We start from the raw sequence: 23,055 nt of genomic DNA, 5'->3' as shown, positions 1-23,055 counted from the left end.
GAAAGAGGGACTCGTCACTGCAGATGGTTAACCCGCCTAAAAATTTGGCCGACTCAACTACACCTACCTGTCTTTTTCCCATTACACTAAATTCCCCCCTGACTCATTCTTAGCTATTCCTTTCATAATCTTATATGTTTCTATAAGATCCCCTCTCATTTTTCTGAGTTACAGTGAGTATAGTGCTAAGCTCTCTCCGCTCAGAGTAACCACCTCACCAGTGGAATCAATCTGGTGAACCTCCTCTGCACAGTCTCCAAAGCTAGTATATCTTCCCTCAAGTAAGGACCCCAGAACAGCTGCAGTTTTCGAGATGTGGCTTGCCCAGTACCCTGTGGAGTTGCAGCACAATCTCCGTGCTCCTGAAGTTAATCCCTCTTACAAGTCCCTCTGTGGACCTGCATGTTGCAGTCTTTCACCATTTAAATAACAATCTGACCTTCTGTTTTTCCTTCCAAAGTGGATGACCTCACATCTACCAAAGCGGTACTCCATCTGCCAGGTATCCACTCACTTGACCAATCTATGTCTTTATGCATCCTCTCTGCTCAATTTGCTTTTCCACTCATCTCTGCATCTAAATCAGTAACAGTTGTGCCATTGCTGGATTTAATCACCATGATCAGCTACTGAGGGCAGCAATTAGACTTCCTCTTAATTGATGTTTGATATTCAACCCTTTAATTCTAAATGTAAATACTGGTAGAACTAATGTTGTTCCTGAGCATCATAAGTTACACATTATCCCAGTACTCTTTTCCAGTGCTCCAGATCTCCTAGTATGTGCTCCTCACATTCCTCGTGTTGCCTCTAAAAGCATCACAAAGGCTGAGCATTACCTGCATTTTTCTAACTCGGCCATCTTGTTCATCCTCAGACCTCACCCTTCCCTCCCTGGCAGCCATGCCTTCAGCTGCCAAGCACAGAAATTCTCTCCTTAATCTCCTCTGCCTCTCCCACTGTGCCCCTCCTTAAACCAAGTTCTTTGCTGTCTGCCCAGCATTTCCTTGTGAACCTTGGCCTGAGTGATTCTTGTTTGTACTATGGTGCATTTAGAAGCTGTTAAAGTTGCTTTAGAGATATGTTACCATTAATTGAAGTTACAGAGCCACAAATGATTATAATCTCTGGAAATTTTATCTGGGCTATGAGCAAATAGAAGAACACTTGGTCACAGATATGGAATCTTTGCATGAGATTCTTAGTTAACATTACGATACTTGAGATAATGTATAATTGCTCCACTGAACCAAACTGATGCCAGGATCCTGATGGAAAGAACAAGTAAGGTCATGTCATACAGCACAGAACAGGCCCTTCAGCCTGTCATGTCCATGCTGACCACCAAATTCCAATCAATAGTAATCGCAGCTACCAGTACTTTATTATTTTTAGAGATACAGCTCAGTACAGGCCCTTCCAGCCCAAGGAGTCACGATGTTCAATTACACCCATGTGACCAATTAACCTACGAACCCGTACGTCTTTGGGTCCCAGATGATAGGTGCTGCTTTCCTGCAACAACGCTCTGTGTAGATATGCTCGATGATGGGGAGCGCTTTACCTGTGATGGACTGGGCCGTATCCACTGCTCTTTGTAGGATTTTCAGTTCAAGGGTATGGGTGTTTCTGTACCAGGCTGTAATGCAGCCACTCAATGTACTCTCCACAACACATATATAGAAGTTTGTCAAGGTTTAGGTGTCATGTTGAAGTTTCACAAAGCATTTTGCGTGTGTTGCTCGGAGTTCCAGCATCTGCAGATTTTCTTTTGTTTGTGTACAGAAGTAGAGGCACTGCTTTGCCTTAATCATAATTGCACTTACGTGCTGGATCCAGGATAGGTTCTCTGATGTGATAACACAAAGGAATTTAAAGTTGCTGCCCCTCTGCACCTCTGATTCCCCCGATGAGGACTGGCTCATGGTCCTCCAGTTTCCTCCTTCTGAGGTCAATAATCAGCTCCCTGGTCTTGCCGACATTGAGTGAGAGATTGTTGTTGTGGCACCACTCAGCCAGATTTTCGGTCTCCCTCCTATATGCTGATTTGTCACTGTCACTGATTCAGCCAACAATCGTGGTGTCATCAGCAAACTTAAATATGACACTGGAGCTGTGCTTCGCGACACCATCGTAAGTGTAAAGCGAGTAGAGAAGGGACTAACCACTCAGTTTTGTGGTGCACCTGTGCTGATAGAGATTGTGGAGGAGATGTTGTTGCCAATCCAAAATGACTGGGGTCTGCAAGTGTGGAAGTCGAGGATCCAATTCCATAAGGAGGTATTGTGGCCAAGGTCTTGAAGCTTATTGATTATTTTTGAGGGGATGATATTGAATGCCGAGTTGTAAACAATAATCCTGATGTATGCATCTTTGCTGCCCTGATGTTGAGTGAAGAGCCCATGAGATGGCACCTGCCGTGGACCTGTTGTGCCAGTAATATTTGTACAAATATTATTAGTAATATTAATAATCTCTTCCACTGAACCTGTTCTCTCTATCTTCCAACACTCCCCATTCACGCGTCCACCCACTTTCCCTTCCTGCCGTGCCCCTTTCCCCTTCTGCCTCCATTGTCTCTTTCTCATAAGCTTTGACCTTCAATGCATTCTTTCTGCTGTATTCTTCCCCTCCTTCACTACCCCCTCCATATTCCCCTCTCCTTAGCTACATACCACATGTCAGAGGTTAACTACTAATCAAAAGAAGTGTTTCCTCACCTGGAGCCATAGTCGGGGTGGAGGGTGGCAGTTCTCAAATCACGTTGCAGCCATTACAATTCTTCGAGACAGCAGTTACTGCTGCAATATCGGAGTTAAAACTGAAGATCTTCGCATGGCAAGTTCATACAAAAGCAAACAGTTAAGTGACCAAGTAATGTTTGAGGAATGTGTGGAGTGCTCCGTGCCTTAAGCCTGTCTGCAGCCAACCAGCCTTGGCCTTGGATTAACAACATGGCACAATACACCGCTCCCTCAGTATTGGCCCTCTGCTCCAAGTGCCATGCTGGGATGTCCGTCCACATTTTGTGCCCTCGTCTCAAAGTGAGAAGGGAACCCATCAAATTCTATTTCCACAGTTGTCGACTGACAGACCAGTACCGAATCTTCAGGTATTCGTACCAGAGATAATGAAAGGATAGGATTACTCACACCTAGAATATGTGTTAGAAGGGAAGGATGGACAAAGTTGAATTGTTTTCACTGAAGTGTTGGAGGTTGATAGAAGTATACAAAAGTATGAGACTTCAACTGAATGTTACATATGCTTGGAGCAAGAATGACAAGAGTCGTGTGATTAAGTGTTTTTACTCAGTCATGCTTGTAAAGGTTCAGATTGGGGCACATACAGGGCCCATGGAGATGAGAAGCCTCTATACTCAAAAGGCTGCGTCCAAAAGAGAGTGCCTCCCATGTGTAGAAGGTCCGATCAATTTGCCGTGCGATCAGTCGGCCAGATTCGCACTTGCTGTATTCTCCCAATCTATCTGATACAGTTCACTGGGTAGATGGCCAGAGTCTTTTTGCAAGGATGGAAGCGCAGACTATTGGTGAATAGCTTAAAGCAGAAAGCGGGGAGTTGAAAGGGGATTTGCATGAAAGGTTTTTTCCGCACCTGGAATGGGCTGCAGGGGAAGTTGTGAAAGCGAATTTGGTAGTGATATTTGAGAGGTATTTAGACTTTCAGATGAACAGGCAGGGAATGGAGAGATATAGACCATGTGCAGGCAGATGGGATTAGTTTAAACTGGCATCATAATTAACACAGACAACATGGGCTGAAAGATTTGTTATTGTTCTATGTTCTATGTCAGCTGGACATAGAGTTAGGGATGTAATTTCTGAGAGATCCTTTTCAGGGCACTGGTCACTTCATGGAGGTAGTTCACTAAAGCAAGATGTGTGCAGGGGTATAAATGATGAGAGCTTTTGAACAGCAAGATCTAGAAGTCTTTTCTCCGGTTGTGTGTTTTGTGGTAAATGGTGGTGGGCAGTGGGGTGGGAGTGGGTACAGAAATGACACTAAACATTTCCATTACTGTTTACAGGAAACAGCGGACATGTTGAAGACTCACCTTAAGGAGGAGCTGTGTGGCAACATGGAGGGGGAAGAGAACGAAGACTTGTACGAGTCCATGGCAACAGTAACCAAAGACATCTTGATGAAATGCAGCTTAAATCCTGGCTGCGATGAGGACATCTATGAGTCGATGATTGAAATGCTTCCTTCCTCCAACGTAATGGACAGCACCTGTGAGTCTGAGCAGAGTTTGGTGGCTCCAGCCATGTTGTGGGGTGGGCTTGGTCCAGTGTGGAACTCATCCGGATGGACCAGAGCTCCCGGCGTTGGGCCACTGGTCACCGCTAAATGGGCCTTGGTGTGGAATGAATAAACTGTAGTGTTTCCTAGCAAACAAACCAAAACCACTCGGAGACTGAGCACTGGTTCCACGTGCTTCAAAATAACAAAGTTCTAAAGTTCAAAAGAGTATGATTGATCCTTTTTTTTTGGCGTGTGCCTGCGTGCATGCGAGTCTGTGCGTGTGCATCTGCATGTCCATGTGTGCGTCCGTGATGATTTCTTTTTCATGGCTTTTACAAGGCGCTGAGCAAGAGAGAGAGACTGTGTGGTGCGCCACTCCTCACACAGACATTTTCGTAGTATTTTTCCCTTTATTTTACAAGGTCGAGTTGCGATCTCAACACTCAACCCGGCACGGATGGAAAGCGTACTCGGGAGCGGATCCGACTGGTTTTGAACCCAGGAACCTCCGCTCCCGGGTCCGGCGCCGATGTCATTGCACCACCAGCCGGCCGGATTGAACCTTTATTAAGAAACCAGCAAATCTTGTAATGATAAAAAAGCTAACAAAATTAAAACTAGTGACACAATGCAGGAGGAACTCAGCAGGCCAGTCAGCATCTATGGAAACGAGTAAACAGTCGATGCTTCTAGCTGAGATGGTCTGAACAAGAGCAGCAAACAGACAGAATTTGGAATTGTGAAAGGGCCAAGTCATGTCAAGTTTATTGTCATTTAACTATATAGATGTATATAATGTATATAACCATATAATGTACATAGAAACGAGACCATGTTTCTCTGAACCAGGTTATAAAGCATGGAACACAGAATAACTTATGAAAGTAAAGATAAAATCTACAGATGAATCGTGCATAAGCACAAACTAAAATGCAAAAATTCAATACTCTAAGGTACGGAGCAGATTAACCAGTGACACGGTGAATAAGGTGTGGCTGGGTGTTCAGAAACCTAATGGCCTGAGGGAAGAAACTGTTTCTCATCCTGATCATTCTTGTTTTTATGCATCGGAGTCTCCTGTCTGATGGTAGAAAGTCAAAGAGGGTGCTGGATGGATGGGTGGGATTCTTAAAAATGCTAAGAGCCCTGCGTATGCAGCCCTCCTGATAAACATCCCTGATGGATGGTAGGGAGACCCCCTATGATCCTCTGAGCTGTTCTCACAGTCCTTTGTAGGGACTTCTGGTCTGATGCTCAACTGCTCCCATACCAGATGCAGATGCAACTTGTTAGGATGCAACTCAGTTAAGATGGGGAACGGGGGGAGAGAGCCTCGCTTGCCTGAATCTCCTTGTTCAGGGAGGTGATATTAAGGACCAGGTGATCTCATCTGTGATGTGAACACCCAGGAACTTGAATGGGTAAACTACTTCATCACATGGGATGCAGGCAAGCATGTCTAGCTTGAACAGATCAATTGAAACTGTGATTTTCTGTAGGAAAATCCATGTTTAATGTACAAGCAGGTTTTTACACAGAAACCATGAGAAAATCTGCAGATGCTGGAAATTCAAGCAACACACACAAAATGCTGGTAGAACACAGCAGGCCAGGCAGCATCCCTAGTAAGAGGTACAGTCGACGTTTCGGACCGAGACCCTTCGTCAGGACTAACTGAAAGAAGAAATAGTAAGAGATTTGAAAGTGGGAGGAGGAGGGGGAGATCTGAAATGATAGGAGAAGACAGGAGGGGGAGGGATGAAGCTAAGAGCTGGGAAGTTGATTGGCAAAAGGGAAACAAAGCTGGAGACACGGGAGAAAGAAATGGGGAGGGGAGCACCAGAGGAAGATGGAGAGCAGGCAGAGTGATTGTGAGAGGGAAAGAGAGAGAGAAAAAAAGGGGGGGAATAATAAATGAATAAATAACCATCCCCTATTTTATTTGTTTATTCATTTATTATTCCCCCCTCCCCTTTTTCTCTCTCTCTCTTTCCCTCTCGCAATCACGCCTTGCCTGCTCTCCATCTTCCTCTGGTATTCCCCTCCCCCTTTCTTTCTCCCGTGTCTCCAGCTTTGTATCCCTTTTGCCAATCAACTTCCCATCTCTTAGCTTCATCCCTTCCCCTCCTGTCTTCTCCTATCATTTCAGATCTCCCCCTCCTCCTCCCACTTTCAAATCTCTTACTATTTCTTCTTTCAGTTAGTCCTGACAAAGGGTCTCGGCCTGAAATGTCGACTGTACCTCTTCCTATAGATGCTGCCTGGCCTGCTGCGTTCACCAGCATTTTGTGTGTTTTTTGACACAGAAGTTTTTTTTTATAATTGATCATTTAATATCTTTTGTATGATGACATTCAAGTAAAATTTCTTACAGATGAGTCCATGTCCAATATATCAGAAGCGGCCCAGTCATCTCAATGTGTCCCTGAACTCTATGGTCCCACAAAAGATTCCATACTGAGAAGCTTCCTTCAGGGTGAGTTTTCTTTTTGCCCTGATTCTCCGCCTTCTCTCCACTATTCTCCTGAAGACACACTATGAGTCTGTTTGATTTGACAATGGGGGCCTTCATCCAATGTGTGTTCCTCCAGTAAACTGCTGCTTTCCCTTGCAAAGCTGCGCTTCCTGATTAATGCTGCTCACCACCCCCAGACAGTGCCTGAGGCAAGATTAATCCCTAAAATGCATCCCAAAATGTATTTTGTGCATGTTGCTTCGAACTCCAGCATCTGTGGATTTTCTCGTGTTTGTCAATCCCTAGGCACGGCTTGGCGTGGTGAGGAGGACTGAGCTCATTGGCTGATTTCTCTCCTGGCCCAACAGCACCAAAGCCAACCTACTGGTCCAGCTGTGTGTATAATTGTGCTGATTATTGCTGTACCTTCCCTAAAGTCAGAGGGTCAGAATTGGAAATGGTATTTTTCAACATCTTGCTAAGTGGCTGAAGAAGTTTCTGCAAGTTTCCCCAGCATTATTTAATGTGTTTGGGTCAATCACCTTTGCAGGGTCAATGAAGTCCCATGCTCCTTTGAGTGAGATGGAAGAGGACGCATGCAATACGAGGATAGAAGATATACAACAGAAGGACATTACAAACAGACCTCCAGCTCCTAACCCAAGAGGTCCTATCGTTTCCAATGTGGAGGACATGCAGCCCTATATTTCCAAAGGTGCAGAGGCAAATTTTTAAAACTGATGAGTAATTTGTGTGGGTAGGGTGTAAATGTGTGGTCGATGGTTGGTGCGGGGCCGGTGGGGTGAGGGGTTTGTTTCAGTGTTTTATGACTATGACTACGACTATGTAAAGGGAGTTCACACTCGAAGAAGCGGCCCATTCACTCCACCCCAAATTCTTTATTCACAATGATGCTATTGTTTGTTGATTTTTAAGATTTGTTGCCAGCAAGGTCAGAATTTATTATATTTGTCTAGTTTTCATTGAGAAGGTGGTGGTTGGCTATCCTCTGGCCTATTGCAATCATTCAAGCCAAGGCTTGAAACAGTAGGTTTGGGAGGGGAGTCCCATGGCATGAACTCAGCTCATTTCGAGGAACAAGTAATCGTATGTTACAAGCAAGGATAGTGTCCCTTATTCCTGCTTCCCCTGTTTGACCCATTAGAGAAACTGCAATGCACAAGGTGTGTGCTGAAACTGCTTTGCACTGGTGGAGGACAGCTGCTGAATGTGATACCAATTCAAGAATCAGAATCAGATCTAGTATCACTGGCATATGTCGTGAAATGTGTTGATTTGCTGCAGCAGTATGGTACAATACAATGTGTGTGTGTATATATATATATATATATATATATATGTTAAATTAAGTAAGTAGTGCAAAGAGAGAAAAATATCTTTTAAAAAGCTGATATGTGTTCTTGTGGTCTTGTAGATGGTAGAAGAGTTGCAGGGTGACAGACGGATTACTCTTCTAGAATACCCAGCATTTGACCAATTCTTGTAGCCACAATATTTATCTGACTGGTTCAGTTGAGTTTCTGGTCAGTGGTATCCCTCAAATATTGATGCTGAGGGATTCAGCAGTGGTAACGTCAATGAATATTAATGATGGGTAGTTAGACTCTCTTTTGTTGGATGTGGTCATCAGTTGGCATGGTGGCACAAAGGTTACTTTCCATTTATTAGCTCATGCCTGAATATTTTGATGTAGCTGCCCGTGTCTGTATACATTTGTTGAACACTGTGTAATCTGCAAACTTTCCTACATCCACCCGTACACTGGGAGGATTCTCTTTGATGAAGCTGCAGAAGACCATAGAACAAGAGGAAAACCTGCAGATGCTGGAAATCCAACCAACACATACACAATGCTGGAGGAACTCAGCAGACCAGGCAGCATCTGTGGAGACGAGTACAGTCAATGGTTCGGGCTGAGACTCTTCATCAGCACACTACTCTAAAGATCTGCAGTGGTGTCCTGTGGCAGCAATGATTGACTTTTGACTTCTTCCTTTGTATGATGGATGACTCAAACCATTGAATCATTTCCCCTTTGCCAACTGACTTCGGTTTTACCAGAGTTTCTCAATCCCAGTCTTGGCCAAGCGCTGCCTTGATGTCAAGAGCAGTTACTTTTGCTTTACCTCTGGAATTAAGCTCTACAAGTAATTGTCGTAAACCCAAACTGAGCAATGATTAGCAGAATGTTGCTGACTACGTGTCACTTGACAGCACCATCTGTAAATCCTTCCATCAATGTGTTGGTAGTTAACTGTCCTTTGTTTGGGCAACAGAACATAGAACGGTTCCTTTCGGCCCACAATATTATGCTGACCTACATAAACATACTCCATGATCAATCTAATCCTTCCTACCTATATAGCTCATAACTCTCCATTTTTCTAATATCCATGTGGCTAAGAGTTCTCTTAAATGTCCCTTCTGATTCAGTCTCCACCACCCCTGGCTGTGTGTTCCAGGCAACCACCACTCTATGCGCAAAAAAACACTACCTCTGTTATCTCCACTAAATTTTCCTCCATTCGACTTAAACTGATGTCCTTTGCTACTGGAAACTGCAGGCCTGGAAAACTCTATCCACTCTATCTATGCCTCTTATAATTTATACACCTCTATCAAGTTGTCTGTCATCCTCCTTTCCTCCAAAGAGAAAAGCCCAGCTTGTTTAATCTTTCTTCATTAAGACATGTTCTCTATTCCAGGCAGCATCCTGGTAAATCTCCTTTTCACCCTCTTTAAAGCTTCCACATTGTTCCTATAATTGCCATGGTATTAAATTCTCTGCCCACAAAGCCCAAAACTCGAAAGAAGATTTTAAGCCCTATCTGATGTAAGTTACACACATCAAAGTTGCTGGTGAACGCAGCAGGCCAGGCAGCATCTCTAGGAAGAGGTACAGTCAACTTTTCAGGCCGAGACCCTTCGTCAGGACTAACGGAAGGAAAAGTTAGTAAGAGATTTGAAAATGGGAGGGGGAGGGGGAGATCCAAAATGATAGGAGAAGACAGAGGGGGAGGGATGGAGCCAGGAGCTGGACAGGTGATTGGCAAAGGGGATATGAGAGGATCATAGGACAGGAGGCCCAGGGAGAAAGACAAGGGGGGGGGGGAACCCAGAGGATGGGCAAGGGGTGTAGTGAGAGGGACAGAGAGAGAAAGGAGAGAGAAAAAGAATGTGTGTATAAAAATAAATAACGGATGGGGTACGAGGGGGAGGTGGGGCATTAGCGGAAGTTAGAGAAGTCAATGTTCATGCCATCAGGTTGGAGGCTACCCAGACGGAATATAAGGTGTTGTTCCTCCAAACTGAGTGTGGCTTCATCTTTACAGTAGAGGAGGCCGTGGATAGACATGTCAGAATGGGAATGGGATGTGGAATTAAAATGTGTGGCCACTGGGAGATCCTGCTTTCTCCGGCGAACAGAGCATAGATGTTCAGCAAAGTGGTCTCCCAGTCTGTGTCGGGTCTCGCCAATATATAGAAGGCCACATCGGGAGCGCCAGACGCAGTATATCACCCCAGCCGACTCACAGGTGAAGTGTCGCCTCACCTGGAAGGACTGTTTGGGGCCCTGAATGGTGGTAAGGGAGGAAGTGTAAGGGCATGTGTAGTGCTTGTTCCGCTTACAAGGATAAGTGCCAAGAGGGAGATCAGTGGGGAGGGATGGGGGGGACGAATGGACAAGGGAGTCGCGTAGGGAGCGATCCCTGCTGAAAGCAGAGGGTGGGGAGGGAAAGATGTGCTTAGTGGTTGGATCCCGTTGGAGGTGGCGGAAGTTACGGAGAATTATATGTTGGACCCGGAGGCTGGTGGGGTGGTAGGTGAGGACCAGGGGAACCCTATTCCTCGTGCCATGGCGGGAGGATGGAGTGAGAGCAGATGTACGTGAAATGGGGGAGATGCATTTGAGAGCAGAGTTGATGGTGGAGGAAGGGAAGCCCCTTTCTTTAAAAAAAGAGGACATCTCCCTCATTTTGGAATGAAAAGCCTCATCCTGAGAGCAGATGCGGCGGAGATGGAGGAATTGCGAGAAGGGGATGGCATTTTTGCAAGAGACAGGGTGAGAAGAGGAATAGTCCAGATAGCTGTGAGAGTCAGTAGGCTTATAGTAGACATCAGTGGATAAGCTGTCTCCAGAGATAGAGACAGAAAGCTCTAGAAAGGGGAGGGAGGTGTTTGGAAATGGACCAGGTAAACTTGAGGGCAGGGTGAAAGTTGGAGGCAAAGTTAATAAGGTCAACGAGCTCAGCATGCGTGCAGGAAGCAGCGCCAATGCAGTCGTCGATGTAGCGAAGGAAAAGTGGGGGACAGATACCAGAATAGGTACGGAGCATAGATTGTTCCACAAAGCCAACAAAAAGGCAGTCATAGCTAGAACCCATACGGGTGCCCATAGCTACACCTTTAGTTTGGAGGAAGTGGGAGGAGCCAAAGGAGAAATTATTAAGAGTAAGGACTAATTCCGCTAGACGGAGCAGAGTGGTGGTAGAGGGGAACTGATTAGGTCTGGAATCCAAAAAGAAGCGGAGAGCTTTGAGACCTTTTTGATAGGGGATGGAAGTATATAAGGACTGGACATCCATGGTGAAAATAATGCGGTGGGGGCCAGGGAACTTAAAATCATCGAAAAGTTTAAGAGCGTGAGAAGTGTCACGAACATAGGTAGGAAGGGATTGAACAAGGGGGGATAAAATCGTGTCAAGGTATGCAGAAACGAGTTCGGTGGGGCAGGAGCAAGCTGAGACAATAGGTCTGCCAGGACAGGCAGGTTTGTGGATCTTGGGTAGGAGGTAGAAACGGGAAGTGCGGGGTGTGGGAACTATAAGGTTGGTAGCAGTGGATGGAAGATCCCCTGAGCTGATAAGGTTGGTAATGGAGTGGGAGACAATGGCCTGGTGCTCCTTAGTGGGGTCACGATTGAGGGGTAAATAAGAGGAGGTATCCGCGAGTTGTCGCTGTGCCTCGGCAAGGTAGAGGTCAGTACGCCAGACTACAACAGCACCCCCCTTATCGGCAGGTTTAATAATAAGGTTAGGATTAGTGCGGAGGGAGTGGAGAGCAGAGCGTTCTGAAGGAGTGAGGCTGGAATGGGAACAAGGCGCGGTGAAGTCGAGACGGTTGATGTCCCGTCGGCAGTTAGCAATAAAGAGATCCAGAGCAGGAAGAAGACCAGAGCAGGGTGTCCATGAAGAAGAGGAGGGTTGAAGACGGGAGAAGGGGTCATCGGTGGGGGTGGAAGAGTCCTTGCCGAAGAAGTAGGCTCGGAGACAGAGACGGCGGAAGAAGAGTTCCGCATCATGGCGAACACAGAACTCGCTGAGGTGTGGGCGAAGGGGGACAAAGGTGAGGCCCTTACTGAGGACAGAGCGTTCTGCCTCTGACAGTTGAAGGTCGGAGGGGATGTAAGTTATATTGTATCCACCTACTTTTCAAACACTAACTTATTTGCTTGTTTAGCCTGTGCAGCAAGATTTAGCTGCCAATACTCAGTGCTTGAGTGGTGGGTCTCCCTTCCCTACCAAGGAGCAGATACTTCCAGCTGATGAAGTGGTTTAAATATTTAAATCTAGACAAATAGTTCTTAACATACATTTAACATTCACAGAGATTTCTAGTTTATAAAAAGATTTATAAACTTCAAAGCATTTCCAAACACAGGTACAATTTTTACAAACTAGAAGAACATACTGATGAATTGTAGATGAGCAAGTCTTCTGTCGCAGAAACTGAAAGTTGAGGAATGAATTCTACTTCCTTCTGTAACTTCATCTTTCTGTTGTTCTTCTTGTCATTCATAACAATCCCCAAACTGTGATGGTATTTATACTGTTTTCTGCTAGATGACATCATCTGTATATGATGTTTTCCAGATGCCATTGCTGGGACACAGATGGTCTTAAAAGCTTCTGGTGACAGAGATCCCAAACATTCACAGTTAATGCTGTGAGGGCTGAGCCTCTGAGTATACAAACATTCCAACGTGTAACCATGTTTGACATGCTAAGTAATATAATCCCATTGTTTTGCACTTGGCTAATGCAGACAAGAGCTCTTGGTTACTTCACGTTGTGAAACAGACCTCTTCACAGGCAGCTCCCTGCTGTGTGTTAGCAGCCTGTATTCTGTATCTGTGTTTGCAATGCTGTGCATTCAACTTCAAGCTAATTGCTGCTTACAATTTACATTAAGAACTGGAGGCTGGTTCTTTCTTTATAACAAAAAACTGAGCAAAGAATATTATTTAACAGTTTAACTTTATTGCCACCAACTCTGACCCTTTGGAAAGGTCATGCTGCTGTGCTAGAAAGCCGAGTTCAGCATAAGCTTTTTGGGCCCTGGACAGTGAATATCCGTCACCAAATGAGGCAATCAGAACTGAACACAATAACCCATGTGTGGTTTAACCAGAATTTTGTAGAGTTGCAACATAACATCACAGCTTTTGAACTCAATCGCCAAACTAATAATAGCTAACACACCATATGCCTTCTTAACCACCCTATCAGCTTGTGTGGCAACTTTGAATTTTTATGGACTTGGACCTCTAGATCCCGCTGTCTCTCCACACAGCTAAATATCCTAACATTAACCTTGTACTCCACCTTCAAGTTCAACCTTCCAAAGACAATCACCTCACACTTTTCTGAATTGAACTCACATCTGCTATTTCTCTGTCTAGCTCTGCATCCTGTCTATATCCCATTGTAACCTATGGCAACCTTCCACACTACCCATGACACCTCTGACTTTCGCGTCCTCTGCAAACTTCAAGATGGTACTGAGCTGTGGTCTCCGTTGAGATTTTGGCTCAGATTTGGTTGTTTTTTAAGATCGTAGGGATAGTTTTGGGACAGGGAGAGAAATTAGGGGTTTGGTTCAGGTTTAAAGACAAGGATATAGAGAAGTTAGAAGTCAGCTGGAGTCTAGGCCTTCGCTTCACGTTTGAAGGCCAGAAATGTGGACAGGTAATGAATGAAATCCGGAGTCCAGGCCCCCACTCCACACTCAAAGGCCAGCGATGTTGACATGGGATGAAGGACATCCATGGATGTCAGCTGTCCCAGGCTGGTGGATGATTTGGTGTGCATGCAAGCAGGAGGCACGAGGAGATACAAGAGCCAGTGAGTCAGTGATCCCAGTATTCAAGGGGTAGTGTCATCAGCTAGCCTGATGAAGACTGAAGCCCAAAGGTCGATCAAAAGACTGGAGGCCAAAGCCTGATGGCTGAAACCTGAAGACTGGAGGCCAGGAGGCCATCTTGGAGTTTGAAGACTGTCCTCCAATCTTTTAGTACTACACCTATGGCCAGGGAACACACAAAGATCATCTTCACCTCACCAGAATTCTCTTCCTCTGCTTCATCTTAAGGTTAAGATATGCAAGTAGTTCCTAAGTAACCCCATATTTCTGCTGTGCATTTCCCAATATTTTCTGCTCCTATCCTTGTATATTGCTATGCTAAATATGAAGGAGTTCTGACCACTCCACCGGAAATGCTCTCCCACCAAGGGCTCTGCCACCTGGCCATCTTCATTATAGAGTACTAGATCCAGCGTGGCCTCTCCACCAGTTGGCCTGTCAACATTTTTGTCATGAATCCTTCCAAGGCATACTTAATAAGTTGTTCTCCATCTAAACCTTTTGCAGTAAGGAGTGCCAATCAATGTTAGGGAAGTTGAAGCCACCCATGGTAACAACCCTTTTATTTTTGCACCTTTCCAAAATCTGCCTGCTTATCAGCTCCTCAGCATCATTGTTGCTATTGGAGGCCTATTGAATACCCTCAACAGAGTGAATTGCTCCTTTTCTGTTTCTGAATTCCACCCACAAAGGCCCAGCAGATGATCCTTCCATTTCTGCAGCTGTGATACTATCCCTGATTAACATATCACACCTCTACCTCTATTAGTCCTTCCCTATCCCTTTTGAAAAAGTTAACCCAATTGAATTTATCCTGATTTTGTTGAGTGGGATGTACCTTGGGCAGTTTTCCGTATTGTGGGTAACTAATTAACTCAAGGCACAGCTAGTTCTAAAATGCTGATTATCAGTGCAGTAGCTAGTTCGTTGGTTAATCCTGTAGCCTTTTCTGCATTGAGTGCTTGGCCAATCCTTTATTTCGCATGGAATGAATCACTTTGACAGATACCCGGCCACTGTGATGGTAGAGATCTCAGGTGGAATGGAAGACAGGGCGCATCACCCAGCCAAAGAGTAGCCTGTTGGTTGACAGAGAAGAGCAAAGCCTTCTGGACAGGAAAGTGAGAAGTGGAGTTTGATCTGGAGGTAATACATATGGAATAGAGCAGAGAGACCAGGGAGTGTGCAATAAATGGGAGGAGACTGTCAGGCGGGGGGAGCAGAGGGAGCATTGTCTGTTCATCCTTAAAGGTAGCAGGACAAGTCAATAATGTAGCTGAAAAGGAGAGATAATTTCCTTTATTGGACAAACATTGGAGTGGTTTGGTTACAACTGTATATGATACTGGTAGACCGCAGCTGGAGCTCCGCATGTAATTGTGAAGACTGCAACAAGCAACGCAGCAAGGAAAGGGTGCAGAGAAAGTTAACCAAATATTGCCAAGCAGTAGAAAAATGCAGGTATGAAAGAAATTTGAATGGGCCAGGATTGAGGGTGCATAAAAGTAGGCAGACCCCAGATAGAGTAACGAGGAAAAACCTACTTCCCTTTTAGAAAGAATAGAAAGAGAAAGCAGGGAACTTCGGTCTAACCTCTGTAGTTGGAAACGTACTAGATATTTGGTAGTCAACATGGATTTACTAAAGTAAAACCGTATTTGATCAATCTATTGGAGTTTTCTGAGGAAGTATCCAGCACATTAGTTGAGTAGGAATCAGTGAACATGGTGTAATTGGATTTTCAGAAGGCTTTCAGTGGTGTCCTAATCTGGAAATTGCCAACTAAAGTTAAGGAATTGGAGGTGGTGCACCAGCACAGTGTGGAGTATGGACACAGTGTGTCAGGTGTAGAATATCGGCATGGAGTCTGGATAGAATACCACTATGGCGTGGGGGGTAGGAAGAGGAGGAATAAATGGGTTCTTCTGAGGTTGACCTGCGATGCCTGTTGGTCCTTATTTGCTTCTTGGTAGTTCTTCCTTTTAAAACTAAATGGAAAATTATCTGTGACTTCTGCTTGCAACATGGTCACCTGACAATCAGCCACTTCCCCTTCTCAGTTGAGATACTGCTCTTTATGAATGATGCTTTTATTTCAGTGAATTGTCACACATTCTCTCAATTTCCTGTTTGCAAAACAGTTCTGCTTCCTTTGAGCCTCAGTGGTGCAGTAGGTGCTCTGAAGCCCAGTGATCCTTGTCTAATGGTGCAGAGACATGGTAGACAAGCTTATTTTAGCAGTGACTATTTTTGACATAAAGGTTTCATTACTTAATACCAAGAGAATTATCATTTATCTTGATGAAAGAAGTAGCAAAAATAACGCAGATGCTGTAAACCTCAAATAAGGATAGAACTTTCTCGAGAAAGTCAGCCAGTCAGCCAAATGGGAGTCGGGAAGGAAGGAGGGTTGTGGTGGGGGAGGAGAGAGAGACTACTTCATGTTTTTGGCTTTTCATAGATCGTAAGGGTGGGATTGAATAACAGGAAGAAATAAACAGGCAGTTTTTGGTATTAGTCAAGAGTTAGTCAAAAGTTTACAAATTTCTGAAGACTGCTTTGTTAACAGGTCTCTAAAAACTGTTGGCTCATTTCAAATATGAAATTGACCAATATATCTGGTTTGTGATCTTCAGCAAAGGTTGTGAAATGTGAATCGAGGTTGTTATGTCATTGAGCTCTGAGCAAAGTTCCAACAATCTGAGGCAGTATCCTAGCTCTCCCTATGGCTCCTAATATGAACTGGGCTCAACAATATTTCCCAGTAGCAATGCAGAATATTATACGTGTCTGAGAAGTTAGATCAGGCCAATTGATGCCAGATTCATGGCATTTCTAGTGGATTTCAAATAATACTCACAAAATACTGGAGGGACTCAGCAGGCCTGGTAACATCTATGGAAAATAGTACAGTCGACATTTCGGGCCAAGACCCTTCAACAAGTTATTTGTTTAGCATTCAAATAATGCTTAAAGTTCAGCTCATGTCTAAAGTAACTGAAACATTTTGCAGAGCTGGGAATGTAATTAAGAAGGAAAGTAGCCCAGTTGCAACTTTCAGTAAAGGAGGAAGAGAACGTCAGTGATGGAATAGAGATTGATAGGTATCTGAGTAGCCAGAGCATCAAAGGTTATGCTGAGAAGGCGGGGGAGTGGGACTAAATGGGAGAATGGATCAGCTCATGATAAAATGGTGGAGCAGACTCAATGGGCCGAATGGCCGACTTCTGCTCCTTTGTCTTATGGTCTTATGGTCTTACGGTCTTATGGAATAGAGATTAAGAGAAAATAGGTGGCACAGACTGGTGTGGTAGGTGAGAGTTGTGAAGGCTCATTAATTCCTCAAATCTGGATAATTCAAGTAAATCTCCCTTTGCACCTTCTGAATGACCTGCATAACCTTTCTGATCAGGCGACCAAAATTTGATGCTAATTCCATTTGTGACCTAACCAGTTTTTTATACAGTTCACTAGTACTCTCTGACTCTGTTTATGAAACCCTATGCTGCCAGTTTTGAAGTTTTGTCCAGAAGAATCCATTTGACCCATCAAGTCCATCCTTGTGGAACAATGCTGTCAGTCTCATTTCCCTGCTGAAGCCCCAGTGTTCACCAACGTCCTCTGGAACAGCACTTTTTCATTGTGTTGCTTTTCATTCCTTCTGCCAGAGTGTATTGTTTCACACTTTCAACAACATATCAGATTCCATCTGCCTCTCACCTTCCCATTCTTTCAGGCTAATGATGTTCTTTAACTATCTTCATGGTCTACCAAATTTAGGGATATGTTTGTACTTTAGAACTTGCACACCCATATGCAAATCATTGAGATATATTGTGGAAAAGCTGTAGTGCCCACAGTGACTGTAAGAACACCATTGTCTGGTATTTCTCAGTTTTGAAAAATAACCATTTACTGCCAATGACACAAAGCTAGGTGGCAGTGTGAAATGCGAGGAGGATGTTATGAGAATGCAGGGTGACTTGGACAGGCTGGGTGAGTGGGCAGATGCATGGCAGATGCAGTTTAATGTGGATAAATGTGAGGTTATCTACTTTGGTGGTAAGAACGGGAAGGCAGATTATTATCTAAATGGAGTCAAGTTAGGAAAAGGGGAAGCACAATGAGATCTAGGTGTTCTTGTACATCAGTCACTGAAAGCAAGCATGCAAGTACAGCAGGCAGTGAAGAAAGCTAATGACATGCTGGCCTTCATAACAAGGGGAATTGAGTATAAGAGCAAAGAGGTCCTTCTGCAGCTGTACAGGGCCCTGGTGAGACCACACCTGGAGTACTGTGTGCAGTTTTGGTCTCCAAATTTGAGGAAGGACATACTTGCTATTGAGGGAGTGCAGCGTAGGTTCACAAGATTAATTCCCGTGATGGCGGGACTGTCATATGTCGAAAGATTGGAGCGACTGGGCTTGTATACTCTGGAATTTAGAAGGCTGAGAGGGGATCTTATTGAAACATATAAGATTATTAAGGGATTGGACACGCTGCAGGCAGGAAGCATGTTCCCACTGATGGGTGAGTCCAGAACCAGAGGCCACAGTTTAAGAATTAGGGGTAGGCCATTTAGAATGGAGTTGAGGAAAAACTTTTTCACCCAGAGAGTGGTGGATATATGGAATGCTCTGCCCCAGAAGGCTGTGGAGGCGAAGTCTCTGGATGCTTTCAAGAAAGAGATGGATAGAGCTCTTAAAGATAGCAGAATCAAAGGTTATGGGGAAAAGGCAGGAACTGAATACTGATTGTGGATGGTCAGCCATGATCACAGTGAATGGCGGTGCTGGCTCGAAGGGCCGAATGGCCTACTCCTGCACCTATTGTCTATTGTCTATGATTACCTGTTTGTTGCCCTTAAACTCTTTTCCTCTGCATCAGTTCTGTAGTCCATGAGCCTGAAAGAAGGAGCCAAGTCGGGCTTCTCCTGTGTTTCTTTCAACAACTTCTCCACTTCCTCTCAAGTTCCCTCAGCTAAACATAGTTTGCTTCACCAAATCCACCTCTCCCTTATTTCTCCAAACTTCTTTCCTTGGTCATTATTTTTGTAAGTTTCCTCACCCCTGCAACATGCCCCTTTTTCCCTCTCTGCAAAGGCTCATACTTTTGCCATTTTCCAGTACCCTAGCTGTCCTCCAATATCTCAGAGGGTTGGAAGCTCATGGAGGATCCTTCCACAGCCTTGGCCTAATCTCCCTCAGCAGTTTGGGACATGTTCCATCCAAACCAGGTGACGTATTTAAGCGAAACCAGCCTTTTCTATTTCCTCCTACTCACTCATTAACTTTCACACTTCTGATTTTCTATCTGATGGTTCCGCTTCTATGGACACTTTGAGACTTTGAGACTCCTCTCTCCCTCCATAGTGAGCAGATAACTTGTTAAACAATCTAACTTTAAAACTGCATTATGGGCATTGATCACCTACAAATGCACTTTATCACAATTGCTATGTGTCTATTACTAATTCTTGAGATATTTTGCATTAATTGCTCTTCTCTTATATTTTCTCTACTTATTGGCCTTTCACTTCCCCCTCCTCTTTCTACATGCTTCACCGGAAGGCAAACAACTGCAGATGATGGAAATCTGAAATAAAAACAGAAACTACCGATATTGCTCAACAAAAAGTCGATTAGTGCCATCTATCCATATCCCACCATTGGTGCCACCTGACCCATCGAGTTGCTCCAGCTCTATTGTGTGTTTCAAGAAGTCAACTTTGTCCATTGTCACACCTGCTATTGGTGCCACATAGGAGAGGCTGATGATGGCATTTTGATTGGTTTGGAGAAGAGAGCACGGTGCTGAATAGGGTGATAGTTAAAGGATAACTGAGAAATTGTTCCAGTTGCTGGAAATACCAAATAAGAGAGAGTTTTGAAAATAGCCAGCATGTGTGAAGACAGAAAAACTGATTTAATATGGATGAGAACCTTGCATCAGAACCAGACAGTATTGATACAAACTGGAAATGTATTCAGTGTAGAGTCCTGAGGGTATGCTAACCCAGGCACAAGGTGGCACACAGTTCCTTAAGTTTGCAAGTTTTATTTTATTAATTTAGCAGTACAGCACAGTAACAAGCACTTTTGACCCACTGAGCCTGTGCTGCTCAACTGCTGACAAACACAGGGCAGAATTAAACCCAGGGTCATTGCCTCTGTAATAGAGCTGTGCCAATCGCTACACTACTAGGCTGTCCCTGATCTCCTACATTTTGTTAGAACATAGGAGGACAGAGACAGAGAAGGGGGTCTAGGATGGAGAATTGCAAAGACAGGCAACACAAGGCTCAAGGTCACCCTCATTGACTGAAACGTTCTGCAATTGTTTTTATTTTCCCAATGTAGAGGGCATATAATGAGCACCAAACACAAGGCAGTACGTTAGAAGAAGAGCAAGGGCATTGCCATTTTGACTGGTCAGCACAGTATGACACAAATGGGTCTGACTGGCTCTGGGAGCACTCCATGTTGTCTTCAGATTAGATTAATTCCCTTAGCCTTAAGCCAGAAGGGAGAAAGGAAACTTCCGTTTTTCTCCATTGGAATTTAGAAGTGAAAGAGGTGATTTGATTGAAACATATGTGACTGTGAGGAGCCTTGCTGTGTTGTATGAGGAGAAATCGAACTAGGGAGTTAGAGGTGATGCATTTAAGACAGATTAATTATAGAAACATAGGGCACAGGAGTATGATAGCCAGCTTTGCCTGCATTAGGCCCATTTCTGCCTACACCTTTCCTAACCAAGTGCCTTTTAATTATTGTGATTGTATCTTTCTCTACTACTTCCCCTGGCTGCCTTTTGCAGATAACCATCACCCCCTGAGTGGAAAAGTTTACCCTTCACATCTCCTTTAAATTTCTCCCTGCTCACTTTATCCCTGTGCCTTCTTTACTCTCCTGCCCTGAAAAAAAAACACTCTGTCTATGCTATCTATGCCCAACCTCCCATAATTTTACAAACCTCCGTAAGGTCGCCCTTCAGCTCCTCTGCCTGAGTGAGATAAGACCAAGCCTATCCAATGTCCAGCAACAGCCCCTCCACTCCAGGCACAGCCTGCACTCTCTCCACTGCCACGAGAAGTGGACATTTCTCTCACAGGCTTGTGTATCTTTGGAACACTCGTTCTCAATGATCGACGGAATTAGATAGATCCTTAATTTTAAAAAAAGAGGGTGAAAGAATGTCACAGGCAGATGGAGTGTTGAGTACAGGCTACCATCAGCAATGTCTCTGATCTTGATAATGGGAATGAAATGGTGGAGTAGGTTGGGGAAGGGTGTGAATAGTCCACTGTTATCCTCATTCACCTCTTTGTTTTTCAGTAAATTACCACAATTGAACTTTGACGTGAACTTTATATTCTGCACCTTACACAGCTCCAGCCTTTCACTATAATGCAGCACATACTCTAGCCCCCTCCTACAACGCTTAACAGTTCATTTGCAAACTATTCTTTATCTTTATATATTAAGGCAACATATACAAAATGCTGGAGGAACTCAGCAGATCAGGCAGCATCTATGGAAATGAATAAACGGTTAATGTTTTCAGGACAAGACCCTTCTTCGGGACTGGAAAGGAAGGGGGAAGATGCCAGAATCAATAAATTATATTTAAATATTAAACACATTTTAACTTTAGATGGTTTAGGGCACATTCATGCTGACAATCACTTAGTTCTGTTTAGTTTCAACTGCAGGGGTGCAGGTATGTACAGTATGTTCCTAAGCCCTTCTTAACTTACGATCTAAAAACTTTATCTGTGAAATTTTATTGATGCAATTATCTTCATTCCGTTTGCCTTTATATAAAGCCATGTCCAAGTTAGGAATCTTTGCTGTCGATATTTGTCACAACAAAGATGTTTTGATGGGTGGAAGTGACTGAGTTTATCAATCATTGTTACAAAAAATGATGTATGGTTTCGGTTTTACCAAAGACTACTTTGCTCCAGATTTCATCACAATACTGAGATGAACATAATTGCGCTCATCTTAGTGTGCCAGCATTTGGCTGAGGGAGAGATCATAGAATGATAAATCTGCATTGAGAAGAAAATGTTCCAATATCCGGAGCCTGTTCCTGTACAAAGGAGGATGGTTGAGATTACCAACCCTGGCCATCACTGCAGGAGTTGTTCAGGGCACTGACTTCAGCCCAACTATCCTGAGCTACTTTGTCACTTGTGTAAGACAAGAAGCGGAGAGATCACCAATAATGGCACATTCACGCCTATTACAAGTTCTCAGCAAATGGAATGGCCCATGCTTGTGTGCAGCAACATTTAGACAGCATTAAGACATTCAGATCAGTGGTAGGAAAAATGGGTCCCACACAATTGCCAGGCATTAGCCACCTCCATCTGGACTGCAAATACCTGCACTTGACAGTGGCATTGCTGAAGTTGAGTCCTTCACCACCAGTGCTGTCCAGAGATGTAACTGTCCACTATATGTGTGTGCAGTGGGTACGAGAGCAGGTCAGGTGTTGGACATTTTGCATGGAATATTTCACCACCTGACTCTTCAAAGCTTTTCCATCACCTGCAAAGGAATTAGTCAGGAGTGTGGTGCATTGTTACAACTGCAAGACCATCACCAGGACGAGGCGGCTGTCTTTATTTCTATTAGCCTATTCAGAAATGGCAAGCAGTGGCATCTTTCTGTACACCAACCAGTTCAATCATAATTTTCTTCTTCCTGGGCCCTTGGCTCCCAGACATAGGCCACTAATGTCCGCCTGTCTCCGTCAGCCAAAGTCAACGGTATGGTTGGAGTTCATCAATGTTTCTTTAATCCATTGTATCCACCATACAGTAAATTGGCCTATACAACTTCACTAGAGCCCTCTTGGCCAGCCTTACTCGTATCCACTTCTGACGACGAGGACTTAAGGCTGATTTATACATCCGCGTCAAATCGATGCTGTAGGTACGGCATAGCCGCGAACCCTACGCAGAGCCTACGCGGATCCCTATGCCGTAGCCTAACGCGCACCTCTCCCAAAATGTAACTATGCGTCGGGGCAACGCAGACTGCAACAACTGTGATTGGTCCGCTTGGTAGCATCACATTTCCTCCTACGCTGCAATAGCTTCCCATTGGGCGACTGAAGGGCAGGGAAGGAACTCTGGCTGCAATGCTTTCCAGAAAGCTTGA

General features: G+C 44.4%; 1 protein-coding gene across 6 annotated transcripts in view; it reads left to right on the top strand.

Moving 5' to 3' along the window:
- The window catches only part of pik3ap1 (phosphoinositide-3-kinase adaptor protein 1), a 148,860-nt gene that overhangs the window by 87,903 nt on the left and 37,902 nt on the right, over nucleotides 1–23,055 (top strand). For 5 of the 6 annotated variants that reach the window (XM_072282395.1, XM_072282397.1, XM_072282399.1 and 2 more), the window contains 3 exons: nucleotides 4,049–4,253; nucleotides 6,638–6,739; nucleotides 7,269–7,433. In XM_072282395.1, the coding sequence (XP_072138496.1) occupies nucleotides 4,049–4,253; nucleotides 6,638–6,739; nucleotides 7,269–7,433 (472 nt within the window). The remainder of the gene's footprint in view (nucleotides 1–4,048; nucleotides 4,254–6,637; nucleotides 6,740–7,268; nucleotides 7,434–23,055) is intronic. The other variant, XM_072282398.1, reaches the window with a different exon arrangement.

The sequence above is a fragment of the Mobula birostris genome, chromosome 18 (genome assembly GCF_030028105.1).
Source record: "Mobula birostris isolate sMobBir1 chromosome 18, sMobBir1.hap1, whole genome shotgun sequence".
Taxonomy (NCBI): Eukaryota; Metazoa; Chordata; class Chondrichthyes; order Myliobatiformes; family Myliobatidae; genus Mobula; species Mobula birostris.
The sequence above is the reverse complement of the archived record's forward strand: the minus strand, read 5'-3'. Positions and strand labels throughout refer to the sequence as shown.